We start from the raw sequence: 19506 nt of genomic DNA, 5'->3' as shown, positions 1-19506 counted from the left end.
TCTTATTCAAGCAGAAGAGCCAAGAGCCCCGAAAGTTATATCTTTTGGTGCGATGGTACTCCGTAGTTGAATAGTTTACCTAAGGTAGGTCGTGTAATCGAAATGGGATCTACTGTAAGAGCAACTATTCGCACTGTCTCCCAAAAGTGAATTATTATTCAATTATACTACTATGCGTGCAATATTATGCATTAATTCAAGCAAATGTAAGAAAGAAATAAAGTACTTAGCTACACTCTTGAACCACGCTAGACCAGGATGATCCCGACCCCACCAAAATTTCGATTTCCAGGGTCCATCTTTGCTTCGATACTCGCCGCCGACATCGACCTCAAATTACATTGTACCAATCGAATCGCAAACCAAAAAACAACACCGACTTCATACACACAAGGAACCTAATCGCCAACAGCCCAAAACCCACACATACCACCACACAAACCCCCATCAATCTCTCAAAATCTCAAAAAAGAAGAAACGATAAAATGCCCTCCGTCAAAAACCCCAACGGCCCCTCCAAGAACCGCCTCGCCGCAGCGCGCGCCTCAGCCCGCAAGACATCAGCCAAGCAGCTCTCGCGCAAGACGCGGGAAGCCCAGCACAAGATCAGTAAAGCGGACGCGTCGCGCGGCGCGCGCACAGGGCTCTTGCCGACGAGCGGGCCGAACAAGGCGCTCAGCGCGAAGAAGGCGAGGAAGCTGGAGCGCAAGATGGGGTATGCTCTGAAGCGGAAGATGGAGGCCGAGGGGGAGGTCGAGATGAAAGGTTCGTTGATCGATATCCCACTTTTCTCCGGTTTGGTTTTATTTCGTACTCCGTGGTGTTTTTTTGGTACTTTTCTATCTGTCTCCGGAAATGAGTTAGTTGAATGAAGTCGAGTCGATGGGTGTGGATGGTGATGGATGTTCGCTAATACTTGTGCTTGTCTGCTAGATGTTGCAGAGACGAAGGACCAGAAGAAAGGGAAGCAGGGAACGGCTACCGAGGACGATATGGCTGTCGACACGGACAATATCTCATGAGCGGGTGTAACGGAAAAAAAAAAGGAAAATGAGAGAGATATAACATGCACTAGCACGGAGAGGAAAGTGGCATTGATCAGCTCTAAGGTCACGAACCTAACGATTTTTCCGCCGGGCACGCGATTTATTACATGGTCGCTGTGTTAGGATCGTTCTATGGTCAAGAGCAGCCGAAGGTTATCATGTCTGCCGCTTCAGGGTTCTCATGGCTGTATATCAAGCGAGCCTAATGAGGTCAATATCCGACCATACGATCACGACTACCGTCGCATGAGGCGTTGTTGATCGGTGGCTCGTCAGGTCAGGCGTGTTCTGTGGACAAATCCAAAGTTATGAGAAGACGGGTCCTGCCTATACCAGCACCGTCTGGGGTCATGAAGAAGACCAATCTAGCGTCTTTCAGATAGGTAGTTGGAATCTGTATGTTGACATCAATGTATTGACCAAAACCGGTCTTCGCAGACACCCTATATAATACATGATATAATGTACAGTAGCCTCGCCTCCAAGCGTAGACTCGCCTGTCTGTCTGCCCGTCCGTCTATTATGTGTCTCGATGAGCTGTGTATATAATTCGTTACCGTTAAGAATATATGCTGCCATATATATAAGTGTGCGTATATAAACGTTGCGAAAAGACTTCTGGCCTAGCCCATTGAAAAAAAACAAATGCCGTAACTGTGAGGTGGTGGAACGAAGGATGGGGTATCAATGACGACAACAATCGCATCAAACCAACTCCGAATGCTTCATGCAAATATCTCTCTTCACCTCCGCGCTGTATGTATAGAATTCGCAAAAACGACACCGCCTCGCCGTGTGTAGCCATTGCCTGAGTGAATTTTTCTTTTGTAAATACTTGAAACTCCGGGCTGGTTAGTTTCGCAGGGTCGTTATGATCTGTGGCAAGATCTCCTCTGCTTACCTACCCATATATATCTATAGACTCCCATTAGCATTGCGTAATGCTTGGTGTCATGAAATCTGGTCGTGTTCCGTGAAATAATGTGATATGATGCTGCATTGTGAGCCAGCTGGGGCCCAATTCGCGGTTCATGCGTGACCCTAATATCGGGCGATCTCGCGCATTTTTGTCATTTATATGCAGACCGGTTCCGTCGCTCTCAGCTCGAAAACATGAGTAACTCAGAAAAAGACCCATTCTTGGAACCATGTACTCCAAGGACGGCTCATAGTATTTGGCGACCTCAGCCTGTTTTGACAAAAATTGGGGATGTTTCGTGTCCTGCTGCCATCACACTCGCATCGGCAACCCACACCGCCCTCAATCTCGGGTGCCCAAGACTCGTTAGCCTTGTTCAATGTCTTCGACTCGGGTAACTGCCCTCCAGGCGCATTGGCGGGGCATTGGTAAAACGTGTCATGTCTGTAGCCAATGTCGGCAAAGTGGTGAATCTGGTGCGGCTGAGCCAGCATATTTACGGCCAGTGTATGGATTGGCGCATCCCCCCACTGATTTGATAGTTAGTAGTGAATTATTTCACGGTGTTTTGACAAAATCGAATCAAAGCATTAGAAAGATGACATTAATGCTGCAGTCATGGAGAAATTAGGGGGGAGGGAATCATGAGAGGAGCATACCCTTTCATAATAAAAGCCACCATCCTGATCGAGCATGCGGAAAAGCGATTGATATCTTTCGCTACGGAAGAAATCCAAATCTGCAATTTCAAAATTACTCCAGTAATGACAGGTGTTCCACCCATCTCCGTATTTATCCCGGTGCGAGAACCAGCTCAGGGAGCTACGGAATGGCCAAGGGACCCAAGATGGGGTTATTCCGGCTTTCCACATGGAAGTCGAGGCGATGTTTTGAGACTCTTTCCAGTCTGACACTTTGCGGAAGAGAGTTGGACATGTGCGTTTCTCCTCCCACAAAGCTATGGTATAGCCGTAGACCTTCTTGTGACGAGCCATTTCACGGAATGGATCGTAGGTGATGGCGCAGGAGAAATCGACATCAGGTTCCAACCTCCAGTACCACCTGTATTTCTTGAGGGCCTCGACCTGGTAAAAATATCTGTATTCGTAGAGCGTCAGCATTAATTTTCTGTGTACAATTGACGCTAGAATTAGGAGTGGAAAGCGTACCCTGAAAAGAAGCGACACATGTGGTGGTATGTTTCCTTGCCGGCGTACAGAATGCCGGCTTCACCTTGGGCTTTAATGCTGGCCTTAGCATCGTTCTCATCTATCCACTCCGGGAACAGCCACTCTTCCTTTGGTACATATTCGAAGATGGTCTCGGCACTTGTGGTGGCGTTCAAAACGTCGATGAATTCTTTGCTCCATGGCTCGTCGTTCAGAAACACAATAGGGTACTTGAACCACTGATTGAAATGGCGCTCTAGACTGTCGACAGAATGGCGAGCCTGTTCAACCTCCTCATTCCGGGCGAGCATGACAATGGCGGCATTCTCGCGGGGAGCGTTGACCTCGGGTTCCTGGCAGGTGGCGTAAAAGGGGGTGTCGAGCTCACGGCTGGGGACGGGGACTCGGAAGCGAAGGCAATGGACGACGACTTCGAAAAAGACGCCAAGGAGCACGACCCATAAGATGGGCGACTTGTGGAGGCCGCGTCTTCGCAGGCGTTGCAAGCGCTGCGTGAATCGGTGATGTAGCATTGAAGCGTGTTGGTCGGGCGCACACACTGGACGGCCAAGTGCGCTGGCTCGCTGGCTCGCTCGCTCGCTCGCTTCAGATGGCGGACGAGGACAAGATAGGATAGGCAGTATTATGATGGATAGTATACCATGGTTTTCAAAACATTGCGCGCCAATAATGACAAAAACCCCGGCTATGAACAAAATCAGAACAGTCTGGTTGCCCGGGTCTCTCTTTTGGTTTAATTGAGTTTTTGGTTGTCGAGCATTTTCCTGATCGCGAAAGCAGATAAAAACGGTGCTGACCGCCGGTCACTCTGGCTGATAACAATTATAAGGCATGATGCGACCCCGGGGAACCCCTGCCAGATTTCAGATAGGGGGGGATGTTCGGGGTATCTTTAGCACGTTCTAGTGCGGTTAGGCAGTGAATCAGCGCCACTGGACCCTACCTACCTAGGTACCTAGGTACTGTACTGTAGGTATAAAAAGCGGGGCACCATGCTGCTATAATGCAGCAATGCATTAAGTAAATGCGCCGTGGCAGTGCTTACCCACGAACTGCCCTGCACGCATGCACGCGCTTGCGTCCGCGTCCCCTCCCTCGCTGATCCCCTAATCACATAATCAATCCCCTAATCAGAGGACTGGGAAGCACCGGTAGTTCTAGGTTACTACAAGTAGGTATGTAGTTATGCGGAGATGGCACCTTGAAGACAGAAGAAGAAGATGATGATGATAATGAAGATGAAGATGACGATGCGCCATTGGTCCACTGCACAAAGGCGGGTTGGGGCTGGAGAGAGGAAGTGACGAGGGCGCCGTTACATTCTGTTACATTTCTCGGCTAACGCAGCTGCCCAAGCAGACAGTACTTACATAGTACTTTACTTGGTACTAGGGTAGGTACCGGGTCGACTGTAGGTAGCATCCATCGTCATCTCTTCTCTGGCGTCAGACTTCTGAGGCCAGGCAGCCGAATATCCCAACATCTCATCCAATCTCGTGCCAGACCTCCGACTTCTTAATCAGCCAACCTCGTATCTGCTTCGCCATGTTATAGCCTTGTATTGTAAAACATGTCATCTTAGGGGATCCCCCGCGCCTCGACACAGCTCGCCCCATCTTCTCTTCAACCCAATTGAGCCCTCGATTGAGCTGACAAGAATCGTATAAATCATTTCCGGCCACGCATGGCATTCGCCTTCGATCGTCAATATTCTCCTCCCTCGTCCTGCTCATCCCCTGAAGTGCCTATCCCTTATTATGCGCTCATGATCCAATTGCCTTATTGCCGACCAAGAAAGACACAATCCCCTCACGCCCACTCGATGCGAGGGTATGTCTCGTTGGCTTTCTAAAACCTACACGATGCGCTGGGATGGCACGTCGCTCCTCCGCCGTCGACGAACCTCCTCCATCCTCCTGATCGTCCTCGTCCTGCTCTTCGCCCCCTACCTATGGCCCTTCCTTTACGACTTCGGCGATTGGTTGCGTCAGACCAACCCCTGGTCGGCGCAGTACAGGGTCCAACAAGACTTCGTCTCAACCCAAGATGAACTAGAATGTCTTTTCGGCAGAACACGCCCTACTACTACTACGATTACCACCGACATTGAGCCTATACCAAACCATGTCCACTTCATCTTCGGTCTCAGAAATCCCTATGAGGACCCTCGTGTCGGCACCTTCGACTTCATCTCCTATCTCGCCGTACGCAGTGCTATCGTCGGTATGCGCGCCGATAATATTTCCCTTCACTATACCTACCTCGCCGATCCGCCCACTCCAGAGCCCAACAAGGACCCCTTATCCAATCGCTGGATAGACCTTTTGAAGAATGATATCACACTCGTCTATCACTCGCCAGAGGAGATGGACGCCTTGAAAAATCAACCTGGCGCCCACTGGCAGGCCGCTCATATATCTGACGTCTTGCGCCTCAAGTTACTTCAAGAAGAGGGCGGAATATATCTAGACATAGATGCCTTTGGTCTTCGTCCCTTTACGGACCTTCTGCGATCACCTCGCGATATCATCATGGGTCACGAGGGAGGGGACCGCGGCGGCCTCTGCAACGCTATCATGGTGGCCCGCAAAAATAGTACATTCATCGATCGTTGGGCCGCCGAGTACAACAACGTCGATCTTTCACGAGAGTGGAATTTCCACAGTGTTGTCCTCCCAAAGCAGCTCCAGCTGCAAAATCCTGAGGAGATCTGCGCTTTACCTCCTTCAACCTTCTTCTGGCCTACCTGGACCTGGCACCACGTTCACTGGATGCACGAGCCCCTTACACGACAGCAGGCTCGTCAATGGGATATCGAGATAGAACGGAACGGGGGAAGTTTGTTCGGTGAACAACTCGCCTACCACGCTTGGAGTCAGATGTCATGGGATCGTTTCCTCAGCAAACTCACGCCCGAGAAAGTCCGTACACGTGATACGCGCTTCAATCTGTTAGTCCGGAGATTCTTGCAAGATAATGTAGGCTCGGTCTGGCAATAGTATGGCCATGACAATAGGACAGCCACATCTTAGCATGTATCATGTTGATGATGGGCATAGACATTGAAAGATCACCGTTTTGGTGTTAGAACATTGTATAACACGTTTATACGTTTACAACATGACGTTTGGGCGCGCAATTGGATTATCCCATAGCAGCTACAGCGGTTTCACGCGGCGCTCTAGGAACATGTTATCATAGTCATATACCTGAATGATTCCCCCTATTTGTAAATACTAGATACCAATTCTTCTTTGCAATAAATGGCACAAGCCTGCATTGATAAGACTAGATATATATTCCTTCTTTTATATAACTTAGATTGTGAGTTGATACACGATGCCATAGGAATTTTAATGATACGTCGAGATTAGGGTATGTTTCTGTTTCTAGTTCATAACCTCCTGTCAGCGCATCGCTAGATGCATCTCCTCCCCTTATGGTAATTGTAACAGCCCTGTACATAACAATTGTTACTTAGCGGGTGATAAGGGATATCGAGATGGATTAGTTTTTATCTTATAAATAGACGCCACAGTACAAAAATAGATCTACTTATGCCGTTACATATAGCATGATATATAGCTTTACTTAGAGTTGGCCTGTTAAAGGTAAGGCTAGGTAAGTCGTTTGTTAATTATAATATAGTAGGAATATGGGTAACCTTATTTGACTATAAGAAATGGGAGCTCTAGGTAGTAGTTGAGTTTGTGGTAACAGGAGGCCTTGAGAAATTACTTTGTAAACTTAGCCGCCGATGAACTTGATATATTATATGGGACAGGTGGTGGTTAAGATGTGCTTTACCTGCTTGGATCCTGATAATACTGATTTCGGCGACGAGTCCGAGTTTTTGGATAAGGATGGCGTGTTCGTCGGAATGCGATATATTGAAAAGGCCAGTTTGGCGTAGGCAGCACGAACGGCCATTGCTTGAGCATCTGCGCTCGGGCTAGCAATACCCATCGTACGTCCGTTGTTGGTTCGAGGTCGTACCGGGAACCACGGCACGGAGTTCCCTACCACAGGTAATCTATATCCAAAAGGAGCCTATAAAGGTCTGCCGGTTCCGTGTCAACTTCATTCCACGCGGTGTCATTCTTGCCATACAGATTCTACAGACGGTTATCGAGGTTCTCAAGATCTTCGCAGATCACTTTCGCAAAGCCCAGGTAGGCGATATCAGGTATCCTCTAGAATCGGCGAACAAGACTTACGTCTCAGATCGGACTACTCTAGTCTCGAGTGGGGGTTAGAGTCGGGGACATAGAGAACCATCTTGCTTTCACGACATCTGCATTCGCCCACGGTAACATCAAGGCGGTTGATAATGTCTGCAGAACGTTTCACATCAGTCGTAAAGCTTTAGTTGACTTGAGAAAGGCTGCTTCCCGCAAGTTCCCACGTCGCAGTGATGATTGGATCTCCACTGGTGATGCATTTGCTGCACTAGTCTGGCGAAGTATTCTGGTCGCGAGGCACCGCGCGGGAGTTCTCTCCACTGATGCTGTCGCCAAGTTTGGCCAGCCAGCCAGTCGACTGCTGAAGGTTCCTTGGACTGTCCAAGCGGTACTTTGGAAACGCATTCTACATCATGCGGACCGATATGCCATTTGACGTGCTCAGGGATCCACGTGCCGGCCTCCGCACCGCTGCGAGCCTTCACTCCAAATTCAACATATACGATATGGACTTCGGACCGGCATTTAGGGACAGCTGCGTCAAATCTTCCCGTCATCCGGAAAGAGGGGTTATAGTGGGCTCTGTGATCGTGATGCAGATATGCCCGGATGGCTCTTGCGAATTCACCATTACAGAGTTCGTTGAAACTCTTAAATGTCTCGAAACCGACGCCCTGTGAACTCGTTATACCGGCAAGCGAGACAAATCGGAGGCGATAGACAAGCCCTTACGACTCCCAGCCGGCCAGGTTCTTTCCAATGGCACAAATACTCAAGCTCAACACACACTCAACGACTTTGTCAATCCCCGCTGGACAGCCCCAAGGGATGACGCAGCAACGGTATCAAATGTAGCAACAATCACTCGACCTTGTCCGACCATCCTATCTAGCAGCGTCGACGCACCCCACGTTGGGTAAATTGTGATCCTCGAATTCAACCGGCCGAAAGCGAGAAACGGTATTTTGAAGCAGTTGTTGCAAGACCTAGAGCGGGAACTTTACCATGTCTATGACAAGGCGAGTCGGAGCGAAGTGAGGGCTCTCATCATCGGTAGCACGCACGACAAGGTCTTCTGCGCTGGGGTAGATCTCAAAGATGAGGGCTTACTTTACGTTGTCAGCAGGGATGAGAAAGACGCCAAGACCTATGTCATGTCAGCAACACGATAGCGATGATGAATGTGACAACTATGAGCCAGTGGTATTCATCGGCATACTTCGTGCGATGCGTGCGAATCTGATACCCAACTCTGATTACTTACTTACGGTGGTATATTATGGCAAAGTAAGCATAATCAAGCAAACAAGCTTCACGATCAAGTAACGCATGGTTACGTTGTCTGTAAGCCAAGACGACGAATCTCGATCTCGTCTGGGTCTGTCTGGGGTAACAGTGCGTCCCGCCCCCAGAACCTGCCTGCGCCTGTGCCTAGAAATTCTGGAGCCGACCTACAGTGGGGGAGCAAAAAAAAGGTACCATCGTGAATTCGCACCAAAAAACGCGAAAACTCACACTTTTCAATTCCAACTTACTCAAAATTCTAAGTGATAATAAATTATTAAAAAATCTTTATATATAATACTTAATAAATCATTTCTTTTATTATAAGTAAAAATTGATTTGTTATAATAGAACATGATTTATAATATATTTTAATAATAGTAAAAATAAAAATTTTATATATTATATTTAATAATAAAATTTAAAGCTTTGAAAGAAGAAAAGAAAGAAATTCTTAAAGTATTTATATAAAATAATTATTTCTCTATTTAGAATTATATATAAGTAATGTATAAGTTGTTATGTTAATTTTCTAGATTTTTTAAGAAATATAGTATTCTGCGAGTGGTTTTTCAAATTGTACCGTTTTTTTTGCTCGGTCACTGTACTGGTGTTGGGACGAACCCCACCACACCACCAAGCTGCGATGCCAAGGCGGCAATCAGCAAGTCAACTTCGCGTGCCATCATTCGATCGATTATCGATACACGCCGCCTGTATCTACTACATGCTGTGATTCTCCAGAAGGGCGGAAAAAAGAGAGGAAGAGAAGAACCAATGTCTGACGCACCAGAAGGCATCGTCGAGTACGCGTACGACAACATCACACAATGGTATCTGCAGTGGGTTGAGGGCCAGAAGTCCCCGCGGGACAGATACGCCAAGAGGCTCCTAGACGAGATGCCGCCGTCGCCATCCATCCTAGAACTCGGCTGTGGCCCCGGCGTTCCTGTCCTGCAACTGCTTCTCCACAAGGGAGCGCGCGTAGTCGCCAACGACATCTCGACGAAGCAGATCGAGATGGCCAAGGCCCGCTTCCCCGCCGCTGAGCTCATTGCCGGCGACATGACGGCCCTCAGTTTCGAGCCCGAGAGCTTCGACGGCGCCATCAGTCTCTACACGCTGTTCCACCTCCCGCGGGCCAAGCTCAAGGACATGCTCGTCAAGATCCACAGCTGGCTGAAGCCCAACGGCGTCTTTGTGTTCAACCTGGCGACCGTCGACGAGGAAGAGATCCATGGCGAGTTCTTCGGCTACGGAATGTTCTGGAGCAGCTTTGACGTCGACGCGAATCAGGCGTTGCTGAGAGAGATCGGATTCGACTTGCTGCAAGTAGATATATTCGAGGCTGGTGATGGGAAACTGGAAGAGGATGATCCGGACTTTGGCGCTGAGTTTATGTGGGTGGTGGCACGAAAGAAGGATTCTTCTCACGATGAGAGGAATGCCGATAAGGCTTAGGCGAGTCGTTATAAAAAAAGTCAAACGACCCTGGGTGACGGCGGCGTGAACTAGGCTTTGTATCAAGAGTTTCTACTTCCACTTTCTGTTGTGGCCTGAGGGCAACCCCGGCTGCCTTAGATTCCCCTTCTCAACTAGCGACTTCACCAAAATATGATAACGCATCACTTTCAATATCTCATCAATTGGTTTATCCCATTACAGGTTAAAAATCCTCTAATGATCTGAGGTGACCTTTAAATATATTCGGTTGACAAATAGAAGGGGGGAAAAAAAAATTAGCAACAGGGCTCTAACTTGAGGTTTCACTGACCAGTTCACAATGTGACCGTGATTTAAAAGTCACCAGTCGTGCTTATCTTAATTCAAGTTCTGTCTTGGAGTAGAATACGACGTGTAATACAAAATATTTCTTTTGTAGCTCGTGTAAGTATTATTATCCTGCTCTAGTCAAATGCAATCCAAAGGACACGGATCTACCGAATTTAGCCTGCCAATGCAGCTTAGTCGCAGAGGATTCAGTTGAGAACACGACTATGGGTGAGTTATGCAACAACGACTCGTCACCATAAACTTTGATTCATTATAGCCACGTGTCGCCATTTTTTTTACGCAACAAAAGGTATTAAGCTCAGTCACCAACTGAGGATGGCCGTCTCCTTATACGATACCCATCGCCAGCTTTCATGTCACAGACTGGGATGTCAGTGAGTATTTTCTTAATACTATTAATAAAAAGTGGTTAAATTGCTAACCGTGTTAAATTAATAATTAGTATCTACTCTAATAGGTGTCATTTATAAATTTAAACAGAATAGGGAATGGCATGGCATGGTTAGATCATCTTGTTAACCCTTTGTAAGTAAGCAAGCTACCCCCCAATCTCACCTTCTTTATCCTACGTAATGGTATTATCATGTTAAGGAGGAGTGATCTCTTTCTTAGTTTCCGATGATGGTGTGAAAGCACTTGTTAAGAGAACAAGGCCATTAGGGAGGGTAATCAATCGCTTTGTCTTAGGATTCTTATTGTGAGAATCGTGAATACAAATATTCGTTCGAAAGTCGCTGAATTATGCTACTCACGTTTGAGTATTAGACTAAATGTCAATATCAGCAATTCAGAGTTCAACAGTTCTATTCAGACAAAGTTCCAAAGTTCAATATTCAGCAGTGAATCAGTTCGTTGCCCTTGGTAACTCACTTCTCGCTTTTCCTACACATCACTCCACACCTAGACTTCACTCATATTACACATTCATTAATCACATCAATCCACCATGGACACTTCCAAACTCAAACTCCGCTTCAAACTCCGCCCCAACGAAGAAGTCGTGACATTCATGAGCATCCCCCCACGGCGCTATCTCCTCGTCAAATCTTCCAACACCTCTTTTCTCCAAGCAGTCCGCAAAGCAACCCATGAAATGAACATGCCTGTTCAGCACGTATATTCTTCAAATGGCACATTCGAAGGATTCCGCGCTCCGCATTATGTCATCGAGGACGTGCGATGGAAGATGGAAATGGCGGAGAAGGGAATGAGTATTGAGGCTAGTCCGAAGCAGAAGCGTGAAGCAGATGATGTGGATGATGAGATTGAGAAGTTGATAAAGGAAATGGAGGCGAGAGAGAAGATGAAAAAGAAGGTGGAGAGGAAGAATGTGAAGAAGTTGAGTAGTGAGGAGTCTAGTTGGCTTGAAGACGACAGCGAGGAGATGGATTCTGAGGATGAGGATGAGGATTATGTGCCTAGTAGTGATGGTGAGTCTTCGACTATTAGCGGCGGGCACGCTACGCTTCGTTCAGGGCGAACGGTGAGTTTGAGATTGAAAGAGTGATAGTGAGATGAGATGTGTATGAGGCCACTAATCCGGCTTCGTTCGTGATTCCTTCACTTCATCGAAAAAAAAGCAATTAGTCTTACATGAATAATTTCACAATAATCTTATACACACCCGTAGAGTCATTCATTTTTGTATTCTCATATTCTACCAGGGTATCACTTTCATTTCTCAATACAACCCAAGCTCGTATATACACTACCTATCTCCTCCAGCTCCGCTACATCAACTAAACAGTATATTAAACCATTTAGAAAACCCGTTCCTGTGATACAACAGTCAGTAAACATTTGGTCAACGCTAAGTAATTCGTAATATTCAAAGAAAGATAATGAATCGAGAAAAAGCGCTGCAACAAAGCAACGTGTAGATTCGCATCGTACATACCTCGGCGGACTCGGGATATAATTCCTCGTATACTCCTCGACCTCATCCAGATCTTGCTGTAAATCAACCTCAGCGGGCTGATATACTTTCGTCCGATGTATGACTTTCCACGCGACATATAATATCGGGAAGGCGGCAACAGAGGTATACCTAAATGCCGTCCAGAATTAGCTTAGTCCACCAACCCTTTTTCTCTCGTACCCCAATTCAGAGACAGGGAAGCATGTGACTTACGAGAAAAGAAAACTAGCCACGTCCCGATTCCCCGGTAGAAAAACAGTGTACCCTCCTACGAGGGTGAATACGAACGTCGCAACAAGCGCATAGTACGCCGCATACGGCTGCAGATACCCTTTATACGGCAACGAGTCGCGACTGATGCCCTGCGCTTTCAACGCGCGGTGGAAGCAGAGGTACGTGCAGCACACGACGCAGTAATTGACGAGTTGCGACGCGGTGATAAGACTGACGAACCAGCTGAGTACCACGGAAGTGCCCTGTGACACCTGGAGGAACGACAATAGCGCGATGAGCAGGACGAGGATAACGCAGTAAATCGGCACGCCCTTCTTAGTGCACTTGATGAAGAACCTGGGTGCTTTCCCTTCGAGAGCGAGTCCGTAGAGCGATCGAGAGGCGCAGTACACATAGCTGTTTCCAGCGGAGAAAGCAGCCGTCAAGACGAGCGCGTTGACGATATGCGGTAAAATGGGAATACCCAATCTGTTCATAGCAACGACGTAAGGCGAAGCCGCAGCACCAGGTCTGTTCTCTTCATACGCAGCCTTCAATTCGGCGTCGTTGTACGGGACTAGCACGCCCACGGCCAGCGATCCAAGACAGAAAAAGGTCGTCAAGCGGTAGAACACGGCATTGAAGGCCTTCGGCAGGACCTTGCGGGGATTCTCCGCTTCTCCAGCGGCCATGGAGACGTAATCGGGGCCGGCGACGGCCAACGACGCGAAAATGAGGCACTGCAGAAACCCCTGAAACCGGCCGAGCGAGCCCGTAGTGTAATACTCGGCGAACGCCCCAGGCTCGTACCAATAGCGGAAGCCGAAGCGGTCGTGCTGGGGATTACCGCCTACCGCGACGATGAAGGTGAAGATAAGCAGGCCGACGATAAGCAAGACTTTCCCCAGGGCTGCCCAGAACTCGGTTTCGCCGTACCACTTGATAGCCATGAGATTAATGAGGGCGTAGAGCACGAGGACGATAGCGATGATGCCGCCGGCCGGCACGATGTCGCTCCAGTAGTGGATGATGACGTTGCAGGCCGTCACCTCGAAGGGCACGAGCGCGGCCTCGAAGATGAAGAAGTTCCACCCCGCGGCGAAACCAAAGGCCTCGTCGACATAGCGCCCCGCGAACCGGATGAAGGGCGACGAGATGGGCAGGTAGGTCACCATTTCCGCCAGACAGAAGGTCACGGCGAGGATGACGGTGCACCACAGCGTGAAGGCCAGAAACAAGCTGCCCGGGCCGCCCTGTATCAGCCCCTTGCCGATTTGCACGTACAGCATGGTGCCGATGGTGCCGCCGATGCCGATTAGCTGAATGTGGCGCGGCTTGAGCCGTCGGTGCGTGCCATCCGTCTTCCCCAGCTCCACGGACTCGGCATGCTCCGACTCAGCCATGCCCGGCGTAGCAATTTTCGGCATATCAAGGTCGCCGTGGTTCTCCACGTTCGCCGCCATCCCAGGAAGTTGGAGGGGGAGGCGGTTCTGTCCTCTAAGGCTCCCCCTTTGAGGTAGTCGAGTAGTTGCGTTAAGTAATCGAGCAGAGTTCTGCACAGAAAGTTAGTGAGCCCCACTGTCTCCCTTGGTGCAAACTATGTTCGCTGCAGGATTGTGTGCAGTTAGGGGTTAACTGTTCGTGCTACCTCAAGGCGTCAGTAATCGCAAGACATGAAGTGATAATGCTAGCAGAATTGGCTGTCTTCTAATGTTTTGAGAGGAAGGTAGAGGTCTAGAGGCTTCAAGAATCAGAAGCTCATAGGCTGCCTTTCATAGAGGGGAATGAACTACGTGAAAAGGAAAGGTACGTCCGGGTTTGGGTACGCTTAGTCTTATTCTACTTCGCTCATGTATAGTTGCACAAACTGGGGCAGAGTCTCGGGTATAGGGAGTGAGAGTGCTATCACATCAGGAGGCCCGTCAAAGATGCATCTAGAATGGGTGGAATGCGCCTACAGCGGCCTGTCTCGGGCTTTATTCAAGCGACCAGTCACTAAGCCCTAGGTATCTATCTTCCATGCAGGATCAAAGAGCGATTCCAGTGGCTTGGCTCAAGCGCGGCTCCGAGCTGGTGGCAACATGGTAGCATCGGGTAGAATCAAACTAACGTCAGATAGTCCTAACGCTGGCTGAGCAGATGCCAATTGGAAAACTGCCAGGGGCGGTGCCTAGGTAAAAAGCAATTGCATGGTGAGATGAGCCAGTTTTGGCTCATGAGACGAGGCATTGGAATCTTTGTTGGACTGTTGCGGGTATTGTCAAATGTCCTGTACTATTTGTTGAGCTCTGAAGATCGTGGGTGCTATGGTAAACAGGATAAAAGTTCGCGATCGTAGATCCACAACACACTTGGCACACCTGAAGGTGAGGTGAGATTATCCCTGTACTCAAGGTGGGAGTGACTTACCATCAAGCTGTATGATAGGCGTCGCTTGCTAATCACATGAGAGACTTGAGAGAGTTCATCAATACATCTACCAATGAACAGGGCGCTGCAGGTCGCTTTGCAGATATCCCCTGTTCAAACTGCAATTGGATACCAAGTTTTTCTCATATTTCCTCCGGATACAACGTAGTCTGCCTACGTCGTAGCATTTCTTCTATCCCTTACCTCGCGTGTAGAACGTTAACAGCGATGCTCAAGCACAGGGTACCACGCAACGAAGCGAGGGATAAGATTATTGAGTGTGAATGGGCGCGCTTGTATTTTCCATTAATCGCGTTTGGCGCTCTCAGCGCTCTAGAAATAATGGCAGAGCAATTGCTGAGGAACTCTGAGGAGCCGAAAAAGTGCGGAAATGTGGGCATGTGTGGGTCGAGCCAACGGCGATGAAAAACTAGGAACTTGGCAATAAGAGGATTGGGGCACTTTAGTATCGTGGGGATCGGGAGACATGGTGGCGACGCTACGCGCGTGGAGGTGGAATTGGCCGAGATAAACCTTCTTCGTGATAGGCCCCCCTCAGTGTATCTGATCTAGAACTGCAGTTTAGCCATCAAAGCTAATCCCGTTTCGTCCTGTCTCGTTTGCCTCGGCTGCCTTTAAGATTCACTAAGGAGGATTTTCATCATCCTGTCGAGTCCCAGCCTCGGCCGGGCAACGGGAGGTGGTGAACGAAAAGAAAAAAAAAGACACAATCATAATAAAAAAAAAATAAAAAAAAAGACGCCTGTTATCGGTTGAATTATCCTGTGTGTCTCAGTGCATGCAAAAGACTCGAGTCGCAGCCGGTATCCGAACATGATCATAATCGGTCACTAAACCACCCTGTCCGAATTGCTTATCATATTCCGCATATCGATTAGTGCTTAGATTTGAAGAAAACAGAGACCCTCCCTCGAAGCGCCTGGCTGACAGCATCGCTTACTTGGGTAACAAGCCTATTCGATTGGAACAGAATTCCTAGTTCTTGACTTGTGAACCAGCTTGCGCGGTCCATATTGCCTGATCCAAGAACAGCATATTCGTCGTCGATCGTGACCAGCTTCAGATGCGAGTGAACCGGTTCTTCCGGAATCTGCTGTTGCTGGTTTTCTTGAAGTGAGTGAAAATACAATATCTCTAGAGACCCTGGTCTTGATGGGCGACCTTCCAAATCAAGGATACCATTGGAGTCTTCCTCCCCGCGAGTATTCATAGGATGCTTCACGAGTTTTTCATACCGTTTGACGAATGCTCGCAAGCACCACGAAGTGATAGTGCCCCCCGTCAGTAATTGTTCCAGAATCATCATCCCCTTGCTTGTCACAACAGTTACGTCGATGCCTCGAGTTAGCGCTTCTAGTAGGGCATCCATGACAGCTGCAGATGTTAGGTTGGGTGTTTGTATGTATATTTTCTTTTCGGCCATAGCTAAGAGGCGGAGAATAGCACAGTTCAGAGGAGTAATTGGTGGGCCTGGAAACTGCTGCCAGGGGAAAGGGCGAAATTGGGGGTTGGAGTGGTGGGATGAAGGCAATAATATTGTTGGGATGTTGTCAAGTTGCAGTGTTATCAAGTGCGTCGCTGGACTCTGGATTGAGGTGAAGTTAGCTGTACCCGGACTTAGTATGCTATCAACCTCCTGCTGCAAGCTGCCAATGGCCGGCGGTTCTCCGTTCATCTTCAAATCCCTATCCCAGACACTACAGTAGAACCTCAGTAGGGAGGCGACGGCGTCTCCGGTGATTTCAACACAGCCCTCCAGCCACGACTCCCATGACACATTGGCGCTAGGAAGCCAGGCCCTCTCACGGTCGATAATAAGAAATTTAGGGTGCATGACGCTGAAAGGCAGAAAGAACAAGGTTTTGACCCGTAACTCGATGAGACCTGCCTCCAGTAGCTGGGGATCGGGTAGTCCTAGCTTCGATACCCATTTTGACCGGGGATATATGTATCCATCTCTGGACCTTGTGTGAAGCAACTTCTGGAAGAAAGATCGGGATGAAAAGCAGATTTGGACTTTCAAGGGTGACAGCGTTCTGCGATCTGGATGCGATGTGCGAACGTGCTCTGCTCGTAGCGTGGCGAGCTGTTGCAGCGTCTCTCGCAACGCGTTGAGAGTAGACGACTGCGCCCAGAAGCATGTCACTAGAATTATTTCGTGTTTCGCTTTTAAAATCGCGGGTAGCAGCGATCGAGTGTAGATGGAAGCGCCTGTGCCTATTTCGAAGGACGCTATGTGAGACACCGAGACTAAAGATTCGGGGTCAGAGCTTGGGTACGACGGTAAGTCAGCAGAGCGTGTGGAGGTAGCTCGTCGTAAATCGGCGACCCATGGGGCCTTGAAACGGTCAATGGAACACATTGAATAAATATGTCTGTGATGTTACTTGTACTACGGCTGCATCATGATATATCAGACGGAGAATGAAGCCAAACGCAAGCTTGGGGGCAACAGGTATTTCGAGAAGATAGTAGTTACAAAAGGAATACGCGACGGGTCTTGAGGAAGAAGAACTTGGAGAAAAGAGAGTCGGATGATATTATGATCTAGGCGATGGTCTAGGTGATCTATGACTATAGGTATGAGATGGTGAGGGTATGAATGTGATATGTGGTGGATGAGATAGATGAGAGGTGCTGATGTAACATGGAAGCTCACTGGCGTTCCCCAGATCCCAGTAGTTGTGGCGCATCAGTGCAAGTGGCGGTGGTGGCTGAACTAATGATATGGACAGAATATGGAATAAGATAAGATTAGATTAGATGAGATAAGGATAAGGATAAGGATAACGGACAGGCCTGCCTCAGTTACGCCTCAAAGCTCATGTCACATCCAAAAATTAATATAATTAATTCCACATAACATGCCATCAGGTATAGGCAACTTATCCTACCAAAGTATTTTACATATTCACCGACTCAAAATAGCATTCTTAGAGACTCAGTCTGGCCGATTTATAATCAAGCTCTCATGAGTGAATTTGTACACCCGTAAGCAGAGATGAGGTGATGAATAGCCGGTATTCAGCAAGTCTTCAATTATGGTACTTGATGAACTATGTCTATGCCAGATTCACAATTATTCTGATTATATGAGGCTATCTTGATCAAATATTTGCAATGCTACGTGACCACCGATTGTATTTGCGCTCTCAGCGACAGCTAAATGACATACCTAACTCACACTGCAGTGTATCTCCATCCCCTGAAGTCATGATAATCAGTAGTGCTGTCTCTCTCTCTCTCTCTCTCGTGTTAATAGTACAATAATAATCTAGCTTCAATACCATTGCAGTTTCCACGGAATACCATGTACTGCAGAATGAGGAAATAATAATCATCATTTGAGACACTGTAGATATATGCTTTCGGCTTCATTTTATTATTACTAGCCAATTGTATGTAATGATGATTCCACATGCACTGCAGTAATCAAAGATAGGCTATCTCAATTTCATAAGCCCAGAGGCATGTTGAGAAGTTAAAGACCTACTGGAAGAAGTTTATAGTACTATCAATACTATTCCATGTTGGACTAATTGCCCTGTTCGTCGTTGAATATAGACTCCTCACTATTCACAAATCAGTATATGTTCCTGTGATTTGATATATAATCCGTCATTAATGCCTGTTCTGTCACGTACGACCATAGCCACTGGAGAACTCGGGGTCCCGTCCGCTCCCCCATAGATAAGCCGGTGAGCGCCGAATTAGTAGTTGGGTCGGTGACGACCAGCGAATCCTCGGTGTTGTACGTTTTTTTATTTTTATTTATTTTTTCTATTTATTATACATTATTTATTTATACAATAATTTTTGTTCTGTGATTCTTCCATGTCGATTCTTACATGGGGAAGTAGCTAATGCCGAACGGGAACTGCGAAGGCTGAGAAGGACAAAACACCAAAACCTAAGAATTGGCCTCTCCGAACAATGCCTGCCACTCTTCCCGGCGCATCTACGCAATTTGTCAGGTAGCACGCATTGACTTGAGCATAACAGCAGAGATAAGTCTTATCCCTGACACCCACAGCTGAGCTGCCGGTATCTGAACTTGCTTTTGCAATCCCGTCTCGTGTCGGTGGCGAGTTCGATAGGGGGTGACTCACCCGCAACACCATCCATTCACGAGTACGAGGACGAGCATAGAACACCTGAGATTGTCGAGCGCCTCTATTTTCCAATTATATTCTCTTTTGACTTAGATGTAGACTACGCTGGCCATTGGTTATGTTTTCCTGTTCATGCTATAGCCTATCCTAAATGTATCAACACGCCCAACCTAATCGCATGATTCCTGTCGATGATAAATTGTCACATCTTGAGACAGCCTTGGCTCATGCCAGGCCCCTTCTAGGTCCCATCAGTTTTGTGCTTGATTGCCCGCACCCGAGAACTGACTTCCTACTCCAAGTAGGTCCGTCTCGATGGAAGAGACCTCTGGCTTCTTCCCACCTTTCTTGTGACCCTTTTTGGATGATTGACGAGAATTCTTGGAGGATCGGCCAGACGTCGTGGTAGATTGGTTGCC

At 47.9% G+C, this 19506-nt stretch overlaps 6 protein-coding genes across 6 annotated transcripts; 3 read left to right on the top strand and 3 right to left on the bottom strand.

The window, feature by feature from the left end:
- The first annotated feature begins 312 nt into the window (after positions 1-312).
- F5B22DRAFT_603256 (uncharacterized protein) lies at positions 313-1501 on the top strand. The gene is made up of 2 exons (XM_047974728.1): positions 313-765; positions 934-1501. The coding sequence occupies exons 1-2, from the start codon at positions 486-488 to the stop codon at positions 1020-1022; spliced, it is 369 nt and encodes a 122-aa protein (XP_047831616.1). The 5' UTR covers positions 313-485; the 3' UTR covers positions 1023-1501.
- Positions 1502-2009: 508 nt separating this feature from the next.
- F5B22DRAFT_108256 (glycolipid 2-alpha-mannosyltransferase) lies at positions 2010-4327 on the bottom strand. The gene is made up of 3 exons (XM_047968736.1): positions 3135-4327; positions 2625-3063; positions 2010-2495 (listed from the first exon to the last, which is right to left on the bottom strand). The coding sequence occupies exons 1-3, from the start codon at positions 3665-3667 to the stop codon at positions 2169-2171; spliced, it is 1299 nt and encodes a 432-aa protein (XP_047831615.1). The 5' UTR covers positions 3668-4327; the 3' UTR covers positions 2010-2168.
- On the top strand, positions 4328-6508 carry F5B22DRAFT_108195 (uncharacterized protein). Its single transcript, XM_047968735.1, has one exon. The coding sequence runs from the start codon at positions 4988-4990 to the stop codon at positions 6152-6154; it is 1167 nt and encodes a 388-aa protein (XP_047831614.1). The 5' UTR covers positions 4328-4987; the 3' UTR covers positions 6155-6508.
- A 2736-nt stretch (positions 6509-9244) lies between these two features.
- F5B22DRAFT_603240 (methyltransferase) lies at positions 9245-10372 on the top strand. The gene has a single exon (XM_047974727.1). The coding sequence runs from the start codon at positions 9398-9400 to the stop codon at positions 10079-10081; it is 684 nt and encodes a 227-aa protein (XP_047831613.1). The 5' UTR covers positions 9245-9397; the 3' UTR covers positions 10082-10372.
- A 1663-nt stretch (positions 10373-12035) lies between these two features.
- On the bottom strand, positions 12036-14429 carry F5B22DRAFT_108099 (amino acid permease/ SLC12A domain-containing protein). The gene is made up of 3 exons (XM_047968734.1): positions 12546-14429; positions 12312-12461; positions 12036-12189 (listed from the first exon to the last, which is right to left on the bottom strand). Exons 1-3 carry the CDS (start codon positions 14006-14008, stop codon positions 12150-12152), a joined length of 1653 nt encoding a protein of 550 aa, XP_047831612.1. The 5' UTR covers positions 14009-14429; the 3' UTR covers positions 12036-12149.
- Positions 14430-15614: 1185 nt separating this feature from the next.
- F5B22DRAFT_108091 (uncharacterized protein) lies at positions 15615-17426 on the bottom strand. Its single transcript, XM_047968733.1, has one exon. It carries the CDS (start codon positions 17335-17337, stop codon positions 15850-15852), a length of 1488 nt encoding a protein of 495 aa, XP_047831611.1. The 5' UTR covers positions 17338-17426; the 3' UTR covers positions 15615-15849.
- Between the last annotated feature and the right edge of the window lie 2080 nt (positions 17427-19506).

This window comes from Xylaria bambusicola (genome assembly GCF_022495145.1).
Source record: "Xylaria bambusicola strain CBS 139988 unplaced genomic scaffold F5B22scaffold_16, whole genome shotgun sequence".
Classification (NCBI taxonomy): Eukaryota; Fungi; Ascomycota; class Sordariomycetes; order Xylariales; family Xylariaceae; genus Xylaria; species Xylaria bambusicola.
This window is presented reverse-complemented; position numbering and strand designations above follow the sequence as displayed.